Here is a 23,668-nt window from a genome sequence, read left to right as displayed (position 1 = left end):
GCTTATGTAGCTTCAGAGAGGGGTGACGGGAAGAAGAAGTCGAAGGCCCAGTATTACCACTGTGGCAAGAAGGGACATTTGCGGAAGGCTCTAAAAGCTCATTAACATGTGTCATAATCTCTTTCTACTACGCTGCACTGACCCTATATGGTGGTCTATTGGGCAGACTAGTCCCTGGAATAAGATCTATGGTGTGATCTCCAAGCCTCTCAGGGGGCAACTCTCCTGGTAACAAATCTAAGAAACAATCACTGAATTTATCCAAGAAAACCCTTCTACTTTCATCTAATACAGACACATTACTATCAACTTCATTAGCTTGCTTTGCAAAAACCAAGTACGCAAAAATATGATTTTTCATTACAAAAGTAATTGCAAAAGTAGAAACAATTGGGACAAACTCTCCTTTAAGCTTCACATCTAACATATGAGTCTTGCCCCTATGTTCAAGAGTAATCGTTCTATTGTAAGTATCCAAGATAGCATGCTTCCTGTGGCACCATGGAATACCCAACAAAACATCACAGCCCTCCAAAGGCATAATATGGAACTCCTCTCTATCCACATAGCTCTAAATGTGCAAACAGAGTTTGCCAATAATGGGGGTGACAGGCTCAGTATATCCTAAGCATGCCAAATCAGCCTGTCCAACTGGTTCCATTTCCTCGGGACGTATACCCAGCTTAGCTGCCAATGCCGGTGAGATAAAGTTTGCATGAGCTCCAGGATCAAAGAAAATAAGCATTGTGGAATATCTGATCTTTCCCCAAGCTCTACACAATTCTGTAGTATCATCAACTGATTGATCTCCCACCATATCAAGCACTAAGCCAATGTTGGGCTTCTTTTTACTTGGCATGTCTTTATCCTCCGCATCTTTAAAAGATTGCTATGGGCACTTAGAAGCAATATTGCCTTTTTGTTCACATATAAAGCATTTCTTAGCCATCATTAAAGCCTTTGCCAAAAAGTAGCCTCTTCTATCCTTTGCCCTGTTTAAAAGAAATCTAAGGTTGCTGCTGAAATCTTTTCTTCCAAAAAGACTTCTTTGTAAAGCTAGTCCTTTTTGGAAATTGCTTCTTCTTCTTGCCAAGATCCTACTTAAACTGAGAATCCTTCTTTTCAATGCCTTTAAAGCTGTCAACTTTTCCATTCAACAATGCATTTGCCACACCCACATTTTCCATTAACTGTACCATATTTATAACCCTAGTCTTGGTACAATAATCCCTGATGGCTTCAAGAAAACCGCAACAGTACTTTTCAATTTGTTCTGACTAGGGCACTATCTTGTAAGAACTCACGGGCAAAAGTGCTTTCCAAAATTTCTTATTGTACTCTTCTAAATCCGCACAATTTGCCGCGTTCAATTTATGCCATGCAATCATGACATCTACTTCAAACGTGTTAGTTAACCATGAGGTTGTAAACAACTGTTTAAAATGAACCCAAGTGGTAGATGCACATCCTTGCATTAACAATATGTTTCACCACTACAAAGCGCTACCTTTCAAAAAAGTTACAGCCTTCCGTACCTTAGAAGTCTCAATAAAATTCCCTCCAGTGTAAGTTGCATCAAATTGCTATATAAAAATGTCAAAGCTTTCAGCTTATCTTGCATACCACTGAAGGTTTCAAACTTTAATGCCTGACCACCCTCTTTATAGTCTTTAGGATTTGCACTTTTTGTGTCAGGTTGTCATAGGCAGGTGGCTGTAAAAAGGGGAGTCCCTTAGGCGCATTATCAACATTCATTTCACCTGTCTTAGCTGCCATATGCCCAATAGGCTGAAAAAAACCAGCCGTTGCATTTTGTACTCCTAGCATCAAATAAGGACTTTGCAAAGTCTGATAATCGGGCTGTAGACCAATATTAGCATAAATGGGTTCATTGCCTCAATAGGCATCATTCTTGGTGGCCCTCTAGGCAAGTATCCTTGATAACTCGTGGGTAATCCAACAATTGCTTGAAAAACTAACCCACTACAAAAGTAACCAAGATAAGTAGCAAATTGGGGAGGAATAGTCTATTGTGCCACTTGTGCATAACTGCCTTGACCATTCACTCCCTGATCCTGTGCTTGTGCTTCTTGTTGCAGTGGATTTGTCTCCATATTCAGTGTCTTTTCCAAGAGGTTTGCCTTTTTGAGCGCTCCATGGTATGATGTGATGACTCAACCTGAGAATCCTCATTATGTGACTTCAAAAATGTTTGCATCCAAGGATTCTTTACAAGCTATTGAAGAGAGCCAACCATACTGAAAAGTTGTGCCATAAACAAGTCCTCATGTTCTTGCTCCTCATCTTGTGGTTTAATGTTGGTTCTAGAAGGTGCTGACACCTGTGTACCAATACTCTCTCTTTGGTGTCTATGAGCAAAAACAAAACTCTCTTCTTCATGAGGGAGTTTTCCTTTTCCTTTATCCATGTTTGCCATCTCTCTAGTCATGTAATCTCTGCAAAACCTATGTGTATGGTCTTTTCACCCAAAACTGTCCGAGCTTAAATTCTTACAGAAAAGATTTCAAATCCCAGGCATTGAACCACGAAACCGGTCTATGACTCACATAAAGTGATAGTTCCTTCAATTAATACATGGTCTTTTCTCACACATACACAAACAGAGACCTCGCTCCCTCGCTCAACACCAGATTGGCCCCAAAGACTAGTGCCCCTCTCGGTATTTCTTTATTAACTAAAAGATGGAAAGTTACAAAAATGAAATGTTCCGAAATACATAACCTATGAACAGTTGGTTTTCATCTTTTCTGAGCAAATCCGAGCTGCATAAGGACAGTACAACATCCCTTTTAGGAAAGCATTTTCTATGACCATAATTCAATGATTCATGTGCGGAATTGCAGTCTGCAAAACTCTGTATTTACCGTTCTTACTGTCCAACATATCCAAAACAACATCCCTTTTACCCTGGCATCATTCCAGCAATAAAATAGTCCCACAAACAGCACTAAATCAAAGTTGAAAAACCTTGTTCCTATGTGGCATGGTCATCACTTTCTTTAATACTGCATTGGAGAAGCCAACAGCTGCTACTGAACCAGGACAATGAGGCTCTTGCCTCAGCAAAAGTGCAAAGAAAACACAAAATTGCACCTTTGATGGAATCAGCCCATCATGCAGAGCATTTCCTCTAAGAATAGAGAGAGAGTTGACCAGAAGGACCGAGCTCTACCTCCGTACATGAGTCAGAGACAAAGAAGTACTCTCCATAGCTGATGAACTTGCAACAATCTGCCCTCACTCAGCTCCTCATTCTCAGATCTGCCCCTCGTACCTATTACGTTTTTTTTTAATGTTTTCTCTCTCTCTTTTGGGAATTTGTGCCACATGGCATACATGTAACAATTTTCCCATTTAAACCTTCCGGTCTAAAATTCTCCATGATCGGTGCAAAATTTGACCTCGACACAGACCAAAGAATTAATCCTCGTACAAAAACGAAGATAATGACGCAAACAGATTATGTGGTCCAAAAATAATAACTCCCTAAATTTTAGGGATGGTGACTCATGCATTCCTCAAGTTGTTCTCAGCAACTTTTATCATTGCAACCACATCAAAAAGTGTAATGTGGCTTAGTTATAGTGACTTTTATTCCGTGAGCATTCTCACATGTGGATCTTTTGTCTTGGCCAGGCTCATTGTCTTGCACCATCTCCAATGGCTAAGCACACGATCCCAAACCACTAACATTCTATTCTTCAGTGCCCATTCAATATGGAACTGGTCCTAAGGCTCAGACAAACCATTAGTCCAATTTGTTCCAATGGCTACCTTTTCTAGCCATACAAAGATCCCAGCTTAATCCAAGAGAACTCTAGGGATAAAAAGCAACAACTAAAGAAAAATAAAATAAAATATTTATATAAATAAATAAGAAAAGCAACTGCAAAAAGTATCACCACCTGGTGACAGGGAGCTTGTGCAACTGACGGGCCATGGGTGGTGGATAGGGGTATTCCAATGCACATCACTGCCAAAGTCAAAGAGGGACCCCTGGATTCTTCATTGTGCAGGAGAATGGATGATCAACACAAGATAGAGGGCAATGTAAACTTGCCGTCAATCACCAATCTTGTGTTGTGTAAAGCTTCCACTATGTGTCAAGACATTCAAACATAGACTTTGAGGACCCAAACCACAAGATCATGAGTAGCAGCATGCTCCTTGCTACCCATCTAGCCACCTTGATTACAATTTGTCATCTCAATCACCCATATAGAACTTGTTTAGCCACACATTCTGCAAAGTAGATGTCTACAACCCCCAAGAACTCTAAAAACCTTCTAAGTTCACCTAAGGAGGAATGGATCTCTCCACACTTCTTAGGCCCCAATGATGAGAAGGAAAGCCTCACACTTGTGCATTGCTGTAGACCTCCTCTCCTCTCCCAGCTGGTCCTTCCCAAGGTCTCAAAGATTGATCTATGGCTGGAGCTGGCTTATAAGCCAAGACTTGTTACTAAGGGTTTTAAATAGGAACCTTAGTCACGCAGTTTGTCTTGTTGTACATGTGTACATTATACTGTCTTTTCTTTTTTTCTTTTCACTCCTTACTGGGGCAGATTCGCCTCTAAGTGGGAGGTTGTTGGGGGTAAAGGCGTCTCCACCTAGCTGCCCATGTATTACTACACTGACAATATTCGCCACTGCACACTGCAGGTGGCGGGCGCTCGTCATTGTCACTTTATTCTTTATTCTTTTAGTGATAGTTTGAATAAAAGAAGGCCCGGTCACACGTTGTGACTATTGGAGTTTCCATTTGTGTCTCTCTTTCTTGCTCTTGCTCTCTCGTTATAGCTCTTCCAAGTAAGCTTTGATCCTTCTCACCTTTCATGTTTGACTTGTCATGTGGCATAGTCATGTCCATTAAATCAACTCTCCAGATACAAGTAGGCCTAATTGCAGGCATTCAGTTGTGAGATTTCTCCATCAGAGCTTTATAGGCTACCAGTTTGAGGCAACATTGGCTTTGTACTCTCTTTATGATTGTGTTCAGCTTGCTCTCTTCTAGAGTTGGGCTCCAAGATACTTTTCAACTTGTACATCCATTTCTACGACAAAGCCTTCTTGCCCTTAAGCAATGCAACTAAATCCCAAGTCATATTCTTATGCAGGGAGCCCATCTTAGATTGCATGGCCCTCTTCGAGAAGTGACTGTCACCCCTTCGCATAGCCTCACCATATATGAGAGGCTCTCCTGCATCTGTAACCAAGACATAATGCATCGAGAGCTCAAGTCTATCAGGGAAACATCTTTCTCTAGTAGACTATCTCACTGACCATACGTACCAACTGCTGCTGCAGGCTGTCCAACTGGCTATGTAGAAGCACATGGCTCCTCCTGGAATATAATCCTGCATATCTCTACCACCTTCTCAGGCTAGCTATGCATCTTGTCTTCATGGAAGACTACATCATGATTGCAGATGAGTTTTCGCGCCTGTGGATCCCAGAGGCATAATCCATCTCGCCTACATCTCCATGGCCAAGGAAAATACATTTGACACTCTTAGAATCCAGCTTACCACGCTTGTCCTTAGGCACATGGCAGTATGCCTCACATCCAAAGACACGTAGATGCACATAAGATGGAGGTTTCCCAATCCATATCTCCTCTACAACTTGAAAATCCAAACCATTGAATATGCAAAGTTGTACTGACTGCCTCAATCCAAAAGCTCTGTGGTAGGCTTGCATGGCTAAGCATACTATGTATACGCTCCTGGATGGTTCTATTCATCCGTTCAGCTAAACCATTCTGGGATGGAGTATAGGGAGCGATCAACTAATGCTTAATATCTCTTTCGTCACATAGTTGCTCAAAGTTGTGTAACACATATTCACTTCCATTGTCAGTCTTAAGGCATTTCAACCTATGCCTAGTCTGGTTCTCAACCAATGCAAGCCATCTCTGAAACATAGTCAAAACATCTGACTTAAGCTTAATGGAATAAGCCCATACTTTACACAAAAACCGTCAATAAGCATCACAAAATACTTCACCCATAGACTGACAAGACATGGACCCACAAACATCCGAATGTACCAATATCAAGGACTCACTCATGTGTATCCTACCAGACTTCTTGTGCATATTCCTAGCCTACCTGCCATAAAAACAATGCAGACATGAATCAAAACATACATAGTCAAGGGGTAGTAAATACTGCAAACCAAAAAGCATTTTCATTCTCTTCAAAGATATATGGCCCAAATAAGCATGCCAAAGAGATACATGTGGGATGAAACCCACTGACAAAACATGGTCAACAAAGAACCCATCAACTACAAGAGAATAGAGACTGCCAGCCTTGGCACCTCTAGCAAGCACAAGTTTGCCACGCGTAATTTTTCAAGCAAAATTCCCAAATGAAACATGAAACCCATCATCATCAAGATGCCCTGCAGACATAAGACTACGTGTAAGGATAAGTATATGGCATACATCCTGTAACAGAAAAGTACTGCCAATAGAGAACTGTAGCCGTATATCCCCAATGCCAACAATAGCAAATGACTTGTCATCACCCGAGCGAACTGAACCAGAGACAGTGCGGTAGGAGTGGAACTACTCACGGTATGGTGTAACATGAAATGAAGCAACTCTTCCTGCAAAAGAGCACTCTCTACATCATCAAGAATAAACAATGGAGTAACCTCATCATTGAAGGTAATGCCCTGTGAAGTCAAGTTTTTGAGAATAGCATGAAACTAGCTCAAATGAACAGACATCGTCATATACTCCATGCGCAAGTCCATAAGTTGTTTTAGTCAATACATCTAACTTGCTGGACTTTTCTTATCATAGAGGTTTTTTATTTTATCCCAAAGTTGCCAAGCATTCTGTGCTTTCTCAACCAATGCACCTTTTCAATGAGAGACAAGATGAGGGTGGACTTGTATAACTCACCAAGCTCCATCCATTCGTCATCAATCATGGTTTCAAACTACTCTCCATACAACCTTAGTGGTTTTATCTACAATTTTTACACCAATACCTACCAAACTTGGCTCTTCCAATAGGAATTATTTATACCATCAAGCTTAGTGATGTTGAAGATAGCACTGTCAATGGAAGAAGATACCATACTGCAGTTCAAAACGGTGCAAACAGTTCAAAACTGCTTATTGTTTCTAGCTGTAAACAGCCAAAATACTACCAAAACCAAGGCAAAATGACCACGAACTGATAGCTAATGATGCTATCCACTAAGTACCATCAGAAGTGCATAAAATCAAGATGACTCAGCATGAAAAATACATCACAGTCCATGCATAACTACTTGCTGTAATAAATTACAACCAAGTACAATGAGAACAAACTATAGGCAAAATGAATACACTAAGTCAACCACTCACTGTCAAAGCATAACCAATATCAAGCGAGCATAAATCAACATGTGACAATCATATGGACATTGAGCAAACACCCAAGCATGTCAAATGAATCCCTCAGTAAGCCGGCACACCCCCTATATATTGGCAAGATTTGATACAAATAGGTATATGCTTAGGGAGTGCCAAGCCCAAATCAATCCAAGTACATCTATGAGGACCACGGTATATCAACCATGCAACATCTAAGTAAAAAGAGTTTTCGAATGCTCAAGTCGCATAAACCCACCTACTCTATGTCTATCAAGCGTATCAAGACGCTCTCACTAGCACAAAATTTGTAAATGTCAAGTAAAAAAGCTCAAACAAAGCATGTAAGTAAGCCGCAATAGCAATCAACTCCAAGACAATGTAACTAGCATGTATAAGTGGCATAAGCCAAGCATGTCAAGACCGGCCAGACATAAGCAAAGTACATGCCATAAATACATCAAAGATGGAGATCCAAATGCTATGTGAAGCGAGCTCAGGCTCAACCAATGATCCAAGAGCAAATCCAAGCTCTATATCGATCCTCGAGTCACTATATCAATGTATACATTCAAGACATAGCCCGAATCCAATAGACATATCCAAACATAACCAAATGAGCTTCAACCCTGAATATTCCAACAACAAATAAATGTCCAAAACTGAGCAAACAGTGGATCAATCAAGGCTCAAAACCATAGGCAAACCATAGACATACTTTCCCATATGTATAGGCATCAATCAAGCATAATCGAGCATCATATAACCATGTAGTATAAGCATAAAATATAATGACAAGGGACTGCCCTGTTATGGACTGCCTGTGGACTGTGGAAAACAATCAATGACTGAGCAAATTCAGCCCCAAAATCATCTCGCATCAAAAGCATACATTCCCCTAGCATTCAAGGTATTCATTCATCTTCTTCAGGATTTCAATGTGATAATACACGAGTAGCTAGGCAAAGGCACCTTTACCCCCAACAAAGCATGTCATCATCAGTTAGCTACTCTTTGAGATGTCTGGCCCTAATGTCTACCACTGTTGCAACACTGGTCACTACCTTGGTGGTCCCTTGCCTTGCACCTGCCCATGTGGCCGGTTGCCATATCATCCCCACCTTCCACAAGGTTCTATGCCAGTGTCTTATGCTGGTCACTTAAGCCCTACATCAACATTTGCACCATCAGCCTTCCTCCTCCTCTGCAAAGTCTTATGCAAGCCACATGTAGAGAATTACTACCCAGAGAGATTCAAGAAGGCAGAGATAGTAGTTCTACAATAGATACTTTTTAACCACTGAAGCAAGGAATAGGTTGGAAGAAGAGGTGATTCTTCATACAGTTCCAGAGTATAGGGACATATGTTGCAGTATGGCAGCTCAATGAGTTCTCCCAAGAGTTGTCCAACATTCTTGGTGGACTATGCTAAGGCCATTCCTTTGGTTGGAGTGGGAGGGAGTTTGACATGCACCCAAAGGCAACTAAATCACTAGATAGGCAGGAGTGGTAAAATCTTATAGTCCTGTGCCAAACTAGGCACATTTTAGTGCACAACTGCTTCACTCATTAGTGTGTATCCAGTTGTGTTTCATCACCATCAGTGTGCAGGAGTCAATGTACTGATTGTGCTCAGATGTAGACTGTAGTTCTAGCACAAGCAGTTTTTGCACGCAGTGGGTTGGTGTCTCAGCCATGTGCATGGTTTGATTACTACTTTTGCAACTACAGTGATTATGACTGGCAATCCAATGCTCAGCTTGAAGTCCAAAGCCTTCATAGATTCATATTTGATTGTACACTGTGGATGAAGGTGGAAGTAAAGCAGAAACACAGCTATCTGCACCTTTCTAAAGAGTGTGAATCTGAGCTTTGCATGAATGCCACTCAGTCAAAGCTCAATTTCATTCAGACGTGAGAAGTTAAATGTTATACTTAAACTTCCAACATTAAAATCAAAGAAGTTTAAATTTGTATGAGAAGGCAACCCAGCAGACAACCCTCAAGTCCCTCCCTTCAAAGGCAAATCAATGCCTCTCCTTTTTCAAAATTTTGATATATTTGGAATAAATCAAATGTCAATGGCTTTCTGCCTAGATCAATGTGAACCTCAAGTGCCTCTCCCTCCCTCCCTTCATCCATTCATGGCTTACTCCTTTCCTCCCTCACATTCCCTCCTCCCTTTCAAAAAGCACCATTTTGAACTCAGTTCAAACTTCATAATTGGCATACAGATCACATGTACCACTCATATTTACAATTCCACATTTTTAACAAGTAATAGCAACGCTGTCAGCCTCAATAGTTGTCCTCTAATAGCAGCAGGCCAGCATCAGTTGCCATTGTTGAGCTTCAACAGCATATTATTCAGGTAGCAGACTACCATTAATAGCAGCAGAAAAATGGAAGGCATAAGTGAAGGAGTGGATGAGTGGTAGACTCATAAAAACAACTTGATGCGGCAAGGCGGGAAGCAACTTGAAGGGGGCTGTTGGAGCTGCACACAACTTAGCAGACATTCTCATCAAGGGGATAAGTGTGCAAGGAGGGCCCTCACTCTGACACACATGATTGAAATAGGAGAAAATTAGTGTGAGAAGGGCTTCATAATCGCTGTGATAACATGCAACATATGTTTTCCTCAAAGCTACCACTGCCTTAACAGTCCCAGACTTAACCTGGCCATAACATATTTACATCCTCCTTAACAGAGACTAATAAGAGGAAAGAGTCAGAACCAATTGTGATCATTTAAATGAACTTGAAAACAACAATAAAATGTGTATCCGTGCATGAATTAAACTTGACTTTGAGACAGGTTACCTGGAAAGAATGCCATGCACCAGAACTAGAAGGTGTTCGCACTCAGCACCCTCACTTGTAGTCATTTGCACAGCAACTTCCTGTCCATTAGCAGGACCACCACTCATTGTGGTACTGCAGCCACTGCAATAAAGTTATGGACAGGAGATATGAACGTTGATGTTACTCAATAAGAAGAATCAAGCATCCTCCTTTTGCAATGATTAGGGACCATTTCATTTATATCATTGCACAAACCATATATGTCAATACAGAGAACAATCCGCCAGACCATATTTTTGTAGCGATCCACAAACTATGTATGTTAATACCTATGAATCCACAAACCATAGTACCTACCAATCCCCGGAGCATTACTATGTATCAATCCACAAATTAAATGTGTCAACATCTATCAATCCATGAACTATATTACCAATCATCCTATTTGTATGAATTCACAAACTATGTATGCCAATATCTATCAATCCATAAACTATATTATCAGTCAATCCCCGGCATATAAGAATTTTTAAATTATATGGCTGCTTTAAGTAAATTAACCGAGGACAGCGGGAGAGAGGAGGGAAAAAAAAAAACAGGACGACTCTTTTGCTTGAATGTTGAAATGGTATTCTGATGCAATGAAGCTTTATTCAAGCTCCAACGACGAGGGCAAATAAAGCGGGAAGACTCACTTTGCGTGGAATGTTGAAATGGTATTCTGAAGCAATGAAGCTTTATTCAGGCTCCGACGATAAGAGAGACCAGCACAAAAGCCAGATAATTGATGAAGAGAGATACCTGCGGCTGTCAGGCATACGTGGTGAGCGTGATCAAAGCTTTTGCTCGTAAATAAATGGCGTTTTGGTGCTGGGGCGTGTCTGCGGAGGTCGTGCCTGGTGTGGATATTCGGAGGAAACGGGAAACGGCAGGGCTCCAGCCTCCCCCTCTCTCTTCGGTCCGTCTCTATCTCTCCTCTCTCTCTCACACGCATTGGTGTGGCATGCGTCTTTTGAAGGTACGTAGCCGAGAAGGAAATACCTGCGAGAAAACGTGAGAGAGAAAGAGACTTTTGTGTTTGCTGTTTGGTCGGATAAAACAGAAGGATAAACGAGGAGCGAAACTTGCGCGGCCGATGCCACATGAGGACGAGGAAGAATCGGGGATGGCGGGAGACAGAAGAGAGAAGAGAAAGAGGTTGGCGCGATCATCGAGAGACCTGCAGGAGAAAATATGGACTAGCCCTTCAAAAATGAACACTAGTTGGCGCACAAGAAGGAGAGAGAGAGAGAGAGAAATGCCCATGTTTAGTAGCCGAGACATCCGTCTTGCCCCCACTTTTAGCACTATCCTTTCTTTAGTAGTGAGACTTTGGATGAGAGACCTTAATATCGCTTTCCAAGTTTTTAATAATTCCTCCTCGGCCTCTCGGCGGTTGGTGCCATTGATTGGCCAAGCATGTCTCTCACTCATGCACATCCCTCCTCTAGGGCAAAGCATGATACATGCATTTCTTGTGTGCAAGCATTCAAACATTAGAGGAATTAGGGGGGAAAAACAAATTATGTGGGCTCATGTTGTTGGCTCGTGTTTTCGAATCAAAATTTGGTGAAAATTCTGTCATCGATTTTTTTTACATCGCTTTCATTTGCTGCACAAGGGAGGCCCCTTGCATGGCTTACTCCACTCCTTGACTTTGTGCAATCAAAGCAAAAAGCTCTCATGGAGAGCCTATCTTGTATTGTTTTGCCCGCATGTAGTTTGGGTCCTTTCCAAACACACCATAACCCGAAGTGGTGTTCTTCCTCAAAATGGAGCAACATTAAGCAACAGATTATGACATCTAGAGAACCACTTGAGTCTAATAATCATCTAGGATGACTTGGGTATGGTTATTACAAACAAAACTTGAGGTTTTGTTGATCAAACTCCCTCTAGTGGGCATTAAAAGGATGATGGCTTTATAAGTAGCCAACAAAGAGAATCAAAATAAGGGTGCCAAAATAATAACACTTAGCAAACTTAAGGTGTATCTTGGCTAAGCAAAAAGCAACCTACAATGGTCGCTTCCACCTATATATGAAGCTAACTATAAGGCAACCTTCACAACTACAATTCAAGGTGCATATATTGATATGTATCTTTGTCAAAATAATGACAATCAAGTATAAGGCAACCTTCACAACTACAATTTAGGGTGCATATCTTGATGTGTGTCTTTGTCAAAATAATCACAATCAATGAACATGAGATGTACCTTGGCTAAGTAAAAAACGGCCTACTATGGTCACATTCAACTATATATGAAACTTAGTATAAAGCAACTTTCACATCTACAATTCAATATGTATGGCTCAAACAATTTGTTGCTAATGTGGGTCATTTCCTACTATTATCTACACCGAAGAGTGCTTTGATAGTTATAAAGGATTCTCCATTTTATGTTCTCACAATATACATTGAGATACATTATCATTTTGTATGGGAGCAACTCTCAACATGCAAGATGATCTTGGTCTAGGTCTCTACATAAGAGAACTTGGTAAACCTATTCAAGGAGGCCCTTTTTCATACAGATTCTAAAGGCTTTCAATGTAATCTTGTTGTGAGGGTAGCGGTGCTTATACACAGACATTCCTTCCATGATCTACTACATGTGGTGTTGGAAACCCCTAAATTTGGTTAAAAGAGCTAGACACCTTATAGGAAATTTGTATCATCTTGGGTTATTGAGAATTATAAGATGCCTAAAGTTGCCTAGATCTCATTTGAAGACATATGGTTTAGGCCTCCCCAGGAGGCTAGAAAACAAAGTTGACAAGCTTGTAGCCAAGTGGATTGCTAGAAGCTAATTTCCCCAATGAAGATTGAGCTATCCTTATCCACAAAAAAGTGGGGCACCCCCTAAATTTGCAAATATAGGTATTGAAAGAATCTCAATGTTGTCATTGTCATCCTTTCAAATGTCAAATGATCCATAATGGGGTCTATTTTTTAGCAAGAAAAATGTCAATAAGCGTTTGTCAATTTTGAACAATAGATTTTGATTTGCTTCTCTTCACTTTTTCTCTCTATACCTTTTTTGTATATTTGAGAGAGTTTTCTCTACCTTCAATTTCCACTATCTCTTTTTACTATGTAACTATTTAAACATTGCTATAATATATGTAAAACTTTAATTGTCACCATACCCTCACCAGACTCCTCCCCCGGTTGAAAACCAAAAAAGGCCATGCACATACACATTTGTAGTTGGCAACATTTACAAATTGCACACACACATCATCAAACAAACCTTGACCACAATTCCATCTAGAGCTCCACATGTAGATGCTAAACACTTTCACACATGGCCAAGTTAAATCCTCCTATGGCCACACACACATCACCACATATCCTCACTATACTACCCCTACAACTACATAGAAGATACCAAGCATCCCTAATGTTGGGTCTCATGGAGCTCAACCTATCTCTCACATAGCTCACTTGTACTCAAAATTCAAATTGAATATAATTTATCCATGATATCCCAAAGAAGATATCAAGCATCCCTAATGTTGGGTCTCATGGAGCTCAACCTATCTCTCACATAGCTCACTTATACTCAAAATTCAAATTGAATATAATTTCTCCAGGATATCCCAAAGAAAATAGCAATCTCAAAGGGTATGGTAGGCTCACCAAAGCTTACCTTCCTATTCTTGTAGTTTGATCTATTGAGAGGGGCTTTGATTGTCTCATGATTCGAGTGTGGCTCCTTTTTGTGCATAGTAATCTTCCATTCCTTAATCTATCCACTGCCACTAATGCAAGAAAAGAGTAGAAGAGGAGAAGGATAGATGAAAGAAAAGGAGAAGGAAAGCTTCTCCCAAGCTCACATGCACACCTTACCGTCTCTCTCACTCCCTCTCAACTTCTCACTTGCTCTCACTCAAGTAATGGTTATGGTTTCAAGCTCTCTATAAATGTGATACTAGAGGAAGATGAGGAAAATAGACACAAGATCATGGGAGCGAAAGCCTCAACCAAGCCCTTACTCAATCTTCCATACTCAGACATTATCACAAATTATGGTGGAAGCATGGAAAAGAAGGTAGAGAAGGTAGGGCTCACAAAGTTGCACATGTAAGAACAAGAGATTCTATGCACTTTAAACTTCAAATACATGGGCTTCATGGGCATGCAACCTTAGCCTTTTTTTTCCCCTCTCTAGTTTAATCATATTGCCTACTTCCAATGCCTTGGGCATGATAGGTTGATGCTTAACACATATTTTTACAAGACATACTTGACTTGCCTGCAATTAAACGTTCTTTTGTAGCACTTTTCTTTATACAGAAGATTGTATAGGAATGTGCCTGATATTTAGATTTTACAAAGAGACTTCCAATAGGATTTACAATATTTGATTGAGATGTCCTATCTAAAGGGTTCTAGTGTCTAAATTTATTTTCAAAAACACTTTCACACTTTGTATGACTCAACTAGTCTTTCTTCTTACCTTTTCATCTCTAAGAACATTCCTTTGACTAGAAAGCCTCTATTCACTACTTAGAGCTTTTTTTAACCACCTTAGACTAGCCCCTTCTTTGAGCTTGTTTCGACCACCTTAGACTAGCCACTTGAGCTTTTTTTTACTACCTTTGAGCTTGTTTTGCTAGATGAATGCTAGTTCAACATCACTTGATGTTGACTGTAGCATTATTGGAGCAAACATCAAAGACAATGGATGCATGAGACTTGTATCAATGAAGAGTTAAGGGGTGGTTAAAGTAGTTTCTAGTGAGGACTATGGCCTTGGGTTATTATAGCTAATGGTTCTTTGGGTCTACCAAGTTATACTTTCAAGAAAAAAATGTGCTCTCCTTAGGGTTGTGCCCAAAGCCAACACTTCCCAGGTGTGTCCCCTCCTTGAGGACCCAATGGTATGAGGGGATGGGTGTGGTGTTGTGGGGTCCAAGGTGATCAATTTATCAAGCAAGATCAAGGTGTCTTGGTTGAGGTGCCTTGGATTGTGATGCAAGAAATGGGCATAGTAGCCCCATCAAGTGTGTTTAACTTGAGGACCCCTGAACAAGTACAATGATGTTGCATGAACGTACTTTGAGGTAAAGCTTTTACTCTCTTAACTTTTTTGTTACATATCTTTTCTTCCATTTTAGTCCTCAAGGAGTGGATGTATTGTTTGGGAGAGGTGGGGCTCATTCAACAATACTCTTTAACTAAGAGCTGAATCTAGATTAAGGATTGAGGAAGAAATGGATGAGTGCAATGAGTGAAGTAGCTCTCACCTAAGCCCTACAATTCCAAACAATATGTTGTTAAGAATATTCTATGGATAATGAGCCAAGCCATAATGATGTGGTCAATTTCAGCATTTACATCATAATCTTTTTTCATACAATATGGGCTTTCAACATAGTAGGGTAGTGAGAAGCCGCAAATAATTGAATATGGTGAGGAAGGTTGCATATGGTCGATTGTTGAAGGTCTTAATGATCTCATTGAAGGACACCGCCAAGTTACAAGATTTGGAATAGGTCTCCCAATTAATGTAGCTAGCATCTTTGTAACTATGGATCATGTCTTCCTTAGCACAATCTTATTCAACGCTTGGAAGTGTGGGACTGAGTTAGAGTTGAGAGTAGCATGTGGAATGACTACCTTATAGGTCTTTCAAACAGATCCCATAAGTCTTTTCGCATGAGATGATACATGGTCTTCTCTTTCCATGCATGGAAACCTTCACCATTAAATTTGGCTATTTGCTCAAGATTCGTCAATTTTAGATAAGGAGGTCTTACCGTGAGTTTATGGTACACTTGAGGGCTGTGTCTATCCTTTTACAACAAAATTGAGAGTTTACACACACAATAGATTTCCACAACAATGTGAATCGCTTTTGGGATCAAGTTCAGTTACATCCAATTTGCGAGAAGGAAGAGAATTTAATTGGCAATGTGAACAAGGTTTTGAGTGCGAGGGAGAGGGAGAGGGTGTGAATGAGGTTTAAACCAAACTAGATTGAGAAGTAAGTGTGAAAGAGGCTTGAATGAAAGGCTCAATTAGATAAGCTTTCTCTTAGCTTAGATAAAGAAAAGCTTTTAAATCTTTTCGTGAGCTAAAAGGCATGAACCTAGTGGTGCAAATTTGAGCATCTCTGGGTATGAGCTCGCTATACCTAATCCGTGAAGGATGTCCTCTTGGCCAGCAACAAACAATGGATTTGTGGAGGCTAGACAAGATGCTCAAACTCTCTTTCTTTCTCTCTATCTTTGTGTGTGACGGAAATAGAAGCATGCCCCTTGCTTAGCACCTCTAATACGAGCTTCGAACCAAGCTTCTTGACTGAACTAGAAATCACCACATGTAGCTTGGGAGATTGAGATGGGGAGCAGGTGGTTTGATGAGTTGAGTGAAGAAGAGAATAAGCAAGGGAATGGTTGAGAGAATATGCCCTCTAGCTACCTAGCTCAACCGGTTCTAATACCATGTTAAGAAACACAAATCTAGAGCTAGATTGGCTATGCACACAAGTCATAAACATGATACATGATTGGAATGAGAGATTGTAGCTCAAGTGAATTAGGTTCAGATTGATTAGCTTGGACTCATGGACATGGTCTTGAGTTGACACAAAAGAGAAGTATTATATATTGCATTGAAATGAGAGCCAAGTACATGTTTTTATAGCCTTTGGGTAGTTCCACTTTCCTCACTATGCTTATGGGATTTTGAGCCTTTCTCCTTGAGCATACATAATTTGTTCTATCTTCCAACACCTTGTACATGAGTGTTATCTCTTGTTCATCCCATCACTCCTAGGGGGGATTTGCTATTTCGGTATTAATGTGTGTGAATAACTTAGGATCATTGAGGTACTTTTCTAGGATGTCTTTTTCCCCCGACCTTTTATATATGCCTATTCACTTTAGGGTATGATTAGTATTATATATCTTCTTTATTAATTCTACTCAATACACTTTTTGTTGTGCTCAATTAAGATTCTTCTCCGAGCTATGTTTTTGCATTCTTACAACCCTAAATCTAACAAGGTGGACCTTCTAAGGCAGTCAATGAACATCAAGATGGAGTACATGATGTAGGGGGAGAGGGGAAAGAAGAAATAACTTTGTACACAAGCTCTTCAGACCTAGCATAAACTATACTAGAAAGAGACCTATTGAGGGAGCAAGAGACCTAGCACAAACTATAGTATTACTAGCAAGTGTAAATCAAGAGCCATATGAGAACCTTGTATTTACCTTAAGTAATGTTCCAAATCTCTCACTTAAGGACATTGAACACTTTCTACTAGATGAAGAAAACAACTACTATCATGTACATAGCTTCATAACTAGAAGTGACTACGATGGACTCCTTCTTGCTCAACCATGATATGCATGAGCTTCTAAGCATGAAGCAAAAACCATTTTGTGGATACACAAGGGTCATAGCAACTAGCCCATTCAAATCTTTGAAAAAGCATGTAAATCTAGCAATAATGATCCCCCCTTGGGATAAAACAACCCAAGGTGTTAAGTACCAATCAAGGATTGAAATGTATGTTTTAGTACCTACCAATGCTTAGTGCTTGGGCTATGCTAAAACTTGCTCATTTATGAGATTACAATTTGAATATCAAGTATACAACTTGTTCATTTGTGAGATTGCAAACTAAAAATCAATCCTTATAATGCATACATAAATCAAGTAACCAACACCCTGATGGTAGAGAAAGCCATCAAAATAGTCTTTAGTATCATGAAGGCTCAACTTTAAACTTATCTCCATAGGAGTAGCAATAGGCTTATAGTCCTCAAGACCAAATATCTACAATAATGTTGCAATATAATTCATTTGACACAAAGTAATGCCCAAATAATGATGCAATAGGCCCAAATTTGATACATCAAAGGTTGAATTCAGTTCAACCTTAGAAACAATAATATGTGTCTCATTAAGACTAGGGCATAATATGTCATTGACATAAACCACAATGATTAGAGACACATCACCTTATGTTATGACATATAAAATGCTCTCAACTGGACTATTTTGAAATCAATATGCATGTGTCTTCTCATATCAAGCTTAAAGTGTTTGCTTAGACCATACAATGCATGTTTAAATCCATACACTTAGTTTTCTTGCCCCTTCTACATAAAACCATGAAACTAGAAAATGTCAATTTTCTCATTATATCACAATCCAAAAATGTTATTTTGATGTTCGACTGATCTACATTCTAACTATTTTAAGTTTCTAATGTACAAAAGCTCCAAATCATTGTTATATGGCAAGTTAAAGCAAAGGTCTTATCAAAGTCAATGCACTTTTGTTGAGCATAACCCTTTGCTACAAGTCAAGCCTTATAACAATCAACACTACCATCTAGAATTTGTTTTAGTTGTAAATCCACTTAACACCAATGGCCTTTTTGCTAGTAGATGAGTTACATAAGAACAAACATCATTCTCGACAATAGGATCATATTTAGATTTCATGATAGCCATTTGATTTTCTAAATTTGGTGTCTCTTCAAACAAGCTCATCCTCATCACATGTTAGAAAATAGCCAATGCATAACAATCTAATGCATAAGAGGCGTTGTGAAAGCCAAAATGAGTATAGTTAAACAAAAGTGCATCCAATCTACTATCACACAATGTTTGCACTAGCCCTTTTGGCATAGTCCTAGATTGATTAGTCTCTACTCTCTAATCTAGAAGTGCATCATTCATATCTATATCAAAAATAGATTGATCTGTGGATTTATGAGAAACCTATATGAGTTGAAAAATTCCCCCATTTGGTGCCACATGTGGCCGTACACCATTGCACACAACATCTTGTGAGTGTACATTTGTCTCTTTGATACATGAAAGTAAAGGCCAAATGACATCTTCTAAAAAGAGAACATCATGACTAACCAAAATATACTAAGTTTGTGGATGATATAACTTATAGTAGAATGGAAAGAACGAGAATAATATATAACTTTTGTTATGTTCTTGTACAAACTAAAGACTATGGTCATGCCCCCACTTTAGTAGAGAAAGAGATTGCCACATATAAAGGGATACATAGCCTTGTAGAGGATACTTCCACTAGCATGACCTTTTGTGGGTATTTTTTGTAATGTCCAAATATCTTTTCAAGATAAAAGGATTGTTTAAGTGCCTTTTAACTGCCAACTAATTTAACTTCACTCTTATTAATGCAAGAGATTCACAAGGAGCAAGATCTCGAGGTGATCACTAGAAAGGAGGAGTAGGATAAGCTGCTAGATGAGGAATGAGCTCAGCTTTCAATTTGTAGGCAACAAATATGTATTTAATAGTCTTATCATTCATTTCTTACATCATTGCACTTGTACTAAAGCATAAGCCAAGAAACCAAAAATGCATAAGTGAGCAACAAATGTCTTTTTGCCATGTCAAGCCTCATATAGAGTGATAGATTGTAATGCATTAGCGGGACACCTATTAAGTACATAAAGCTACACAAAAAAAAAAACCTCAAACTAGAAAATATGTGGCAAAGCTTGAAATTTGATACTAAATTGTATCATCTCCATGAGATATTTGTTCTATTTCTTAGCTATAATATTTTATTGTGGTGTACATGACACTATATATTGGTGTTTTATCTCATTTTCATCCACATATATAAGTCCTTAGACGTATTCTCCCTCGATCATAATAGCAAGTGCCCACTTTATATCTTGACAAATTTTCAACCATGCTAACAAACTGCTTGAGACATGAAGACCTTTTAAATAGCTTTTAAAGCATGTACCCATGCATGCCCAAAGTAATCATCAATGAAAGTCATAAAGTATAAGTAGTTACAAAAGAAGGTGTTTGCATTGGACCACAAACATTACTATTGTACAAGGTACAATTTGTGAATAGCTCTCAATGAACCATCTGTTGGAAATAAATCATGCTATATTTTAATATGAAAGATTCACAAAGGTGTTTTCCAAGTGCCTCAAGAGGAGGCAATGAAGGCACCGTATTAGATTTTTGCAAGCATAACAAACTAGGAAAATTCGATAAGACCAAAATGTGCCTACCAAAGGTTTGCATTTGAAACTTCCTACAAATCTACAATTGAATATATCATATCTCTACACATTTTCCAAAATGATTAAGCTTGTATAGCCCATGACATGGTGAACTAAATGCAATGATTGTATCACCGCACAAGCAATCATGGACTATACATCTATCATCAATGAAACTAACAACAAATTCTTCTTGATATTTGGTACTACTACAGACAAAGTATTTGTGAGTGTGAAAGTAAAGTAGCAATCGATACAAAATTTCCACTTCTTTAATAGGATAAGAGTGAGCAGATTGCATTGAGGAGTAATATGCTTAGTGGCACCAATATAAAAGTACCATATATCTAAATCCACAAGAGACATATAAGAATTATGTAAAAAATAGTTATTACTACATTTTATACTAAATGTCCACTCTATATCCTGCACAACATTTGCAGATTTTGATTTAGAAGGTGAGATATTTGCAATAGCCATATTAGCCTATTTCTTCTTAACCTATTTCATAGCTAGTTTAGGATAGTCCTTATGCTATGATCTTTTGCCTTAGTACTCGCAACAAAAAAACTATTTTCTTCCTCTCATCCTTATTAGCTTTGTTTGTCTAAACAACATTTGTAGCTTCTTGTTTACTAGTAGAATAGGTAGCTTTTTCTTTGCTTTTCTCACTAGCCACAAAAGCTTGATCTGCGACATGCATAATGAACCTATTTTGTTGAGATTTTTGTTCTTGTAGCAAAACAAAAACTAATTGATCGAATAACGAATTATTTGAATTGCCTTGCATTATCAAATGAAGAGTAGATGTAAAACTTTGATAAGAATTGTTGAAACATATGTAAGAGTGGTGCCTTCTTTGTATGCAACACAATATGAACTCCATCTTTGGAGTATCGAGAGATGAGGAGGATGAGTTGGATGGATAAGAATCTAAGGTGGCAAGTCAAACTAGACTCAATACAATGTATCAAATGTACATATGCCTTTTAAAAGAGGCAAGCTCTATGCAATGCATGTATGTGGTTTTCTTTGCTCTCTCAAACCTATGGCCTATCTTTTCTATGAGCCTCCATGAATCTTCTCTTCTTTCACTTGGAATTAGAGCCTCATCCTTGAGGCTTGTGAGATAGAGAGGCATCTATAACTATGTGTGTAATTGGAGAAGCTCAAGACAAGGAAGGAGATGTTGCCCAAAGAGGCTCAAAGCTTGAGGTTCAAGGCTCTCAAGTGTATCAAGTACATTAGAGATGTGGAAGAGGTTTGCCCAAACAAGGTATAAACAAAGTCATCCTTATTTATTTATTATCATGCTTTTGACTTGTTGTTGCCATTGAAGACCACAACAATAAGAAGGTTATTCAAGGTCACAACAATAATCAATAAGAAGACCACAACAAAGGGCCTACTTAAACCCTTTGCTTAAGGGGACAACTTAGCAATAAGCTGGGGGTTTACTTGTGGCTTGAAGCTCAAGGCCTACTAATTCCACAAGCACGGGGTTTTCTCCTATTTATGATTGAGAAAGAGAAGAGAAGAGAAGAGAAGATTGGTGATTCATTGTGCTGGAAATCATCGTCCGCTTTGCAAAAAGGTGCTCTTAGACTATTGTGCACACATTTTGAGCCTACACGGATTGACAAGATTGTTGCAAATTCGACGACTCTACTATCCACAACTTCCATTATCTTATCTTCATTGAGCCTTAGTTATAATATTGAAATATTGGATTCTGTTCAAAGTTATATTTTATCAAACTAGTTTACTATCAACCCTTGTTCACATCTGCATTCTCAAACTGGTTTTAGATATCTTGCTCTTTACATTGCTTACTATCTTGAACCAGTTCTCAAAATTAACTTGTGATTCATATGCATTTAGCCTTTGGGATATCCTGTATTATAGTCAAAGTAAGACAGTACCATAAGAAATAACCCGGTAATACCTCTCTATAAAAATCATGGTTTCAACTTCCAACATTTCATTTAATATTGAAAATTTTGAGGTTGAGGAGAAGTATCACACTTGGGTAACTCAGAGGCCCTTTCTAGTCATGTACAAAAAACTATGGATGGTAATTTAGGATAATGCACCATCACAAATAACTAAAGAATGGATAGAGAAGGATGAACAAGCACTTGCTTTAATTGGTTTACATCCTGCTTTAGGTCTTATCCATCACCTAAATATCAAAGGAATAGCAAAGGAATAGTGGGAGGAGTTGAATATTTTTTTAAATGTTGGTGCGCAAGTCGGATGCTGGATGCATATGTAGTGTGCGTCGGAAGGTCCCCAAGAACAAAGAACTCTACTTTAAGCTTAAAAATCAAGAGAATAGACTTGCACAACATGAGGCAAAAAGACCAATTGGGTACAATCTCCCCCCATGCCTTGTGTGAGCGCTCCACAAGGCATGTATTTATGAATTTATTCATCTCAAAGCTCAAAAATAGCCTAGAATTGACAAGGCTCTTACTCGTAGAATTGACCATTGTCGAAGATTTTGCACAAAAGGAGAAAATAGGCTACATAGTACTAGTAGTAGGATAAACAAAAATGAGAAGACTAAGGGAGAAACCTCTAGAGAGGGAAAAAAGAGTACCCAAGGCATCTTGAGTGTGTCCATACACATCAGTATTGAAATATGATAACACACCTTTGAGTTGTGTTTAAGAGGAAGCCTTTGTTACAATCGCTAGAGCCTCACTGCTCTACCATAACACTTTGGTCCTTAATTTTGTGTGTTTAATGTAATACTTGAGATTTAGATAGCACCACGTAAGGGTCCTACACATTATTTAGTGAAGGAAACCTTTATTAAAACTCACCTAACCTTCTAGGTTGACATGTACCAACCCGATCCTCTCCAATAAGAAAACAATCTTCATGCAAGTGCAATATCCTTTTTATAACCTCAACTATAATCCAATTGATGATGTTTAAATTTCTCAATGTGCTCCTTGCAGATATTGGAAACAAAGTAACAATTTTCATTTAATAGTTTTGAGAGAGAGAGAGAGAGAGAGAGAGAGAGAGAGAGAGAGAGAGAGAGAGAGAGAGAGAGAGAGAGAGAGAGAGAGAGAGAGAGAGAGTGTGTGTGTGTGTGTGTGTGTGTGTGTGTTATGGTAGTGTTGGAGCAAGATTAGATTATCAAAATGAAATGTATGTCTATTGCTTCTATGAGTGATTTTTTTCGATAAAGGCGATTCATTATTAGCATAAAGGGTGGTGAAATGGAGTATGGAATCCTATGATATGGCACAATGAAAACATTTTTTTGGACTTGATTGTACTATTTGATGCACTAAACTGTTCTTCATTTGAATTGATGTGTATGCTAAACATCCTTAGATTCTTTTTAAGCCCATAAAATCACTAGATATACTTTATATTTGGTAAA

At 38.9% G+C, this 23,668-nt stretch overlaps 1 protein-coding gene across 2 annotated transcripts in view; it reads right to left on the bottom strand.

The window, feature by feature from the left end:
• LOC148018914 (Hydrolase-like protein family) overlaps positions 1-11,440 on the bottom strand; it is a 64,959-nt gene extending 53,519 nt beyond the window's left edge. Inside the window, exons 1-3 of one of the 2 annotated variants that reach the window (XM_087701402.1) lie at positions 10,995-11,440; positions 10,889-10,914; positions 10,212-10,334 (exon numbers count right to left, since the gene is read on the bottom strand). In XM_087701402.1, coding sequence (XP_087557528.1) covers positions 10,212-10,318 — 107 coding nt within the window. In that variant the 5' untranslated portion in view covers positions 10,319-10,334; positions 10,889-10,914; positions 10,995-11,440. The remainder of the gene's footprint in view (positions 1-10,211; positions 10,335-10,888; positions 10,915-10,994) is intronic. The other variant, XM_087701401.1, reaches the window with a different exon arrangement.
• Between the last annotated feature and the right edge of the window lie 12,228 nt (positions 11,441-23,668).

This window comes from Lygodium microphyllum, chromosome 20 (genome assembly GCF_053477565.2).
Source record: "Lygodium microphyllum isolate KBCC chromosome 20, Lygodium_microphyllum_v1.1.10, whole genome shotgun sequence".
In the NCBI taxonomy this organism is placed as follows: Eukaryota; Viridiplantae; Streptophyta; class Polypodiopsida; order Schizaeales; family Lygodiaceae; genus Lygodium; species Lygodium microphyllum.
The sequence above is the reverse complement of the archived record's forward strand: the minus strand, read 5'-3'. Positions and strand labels throughout refer to the sequence as shown.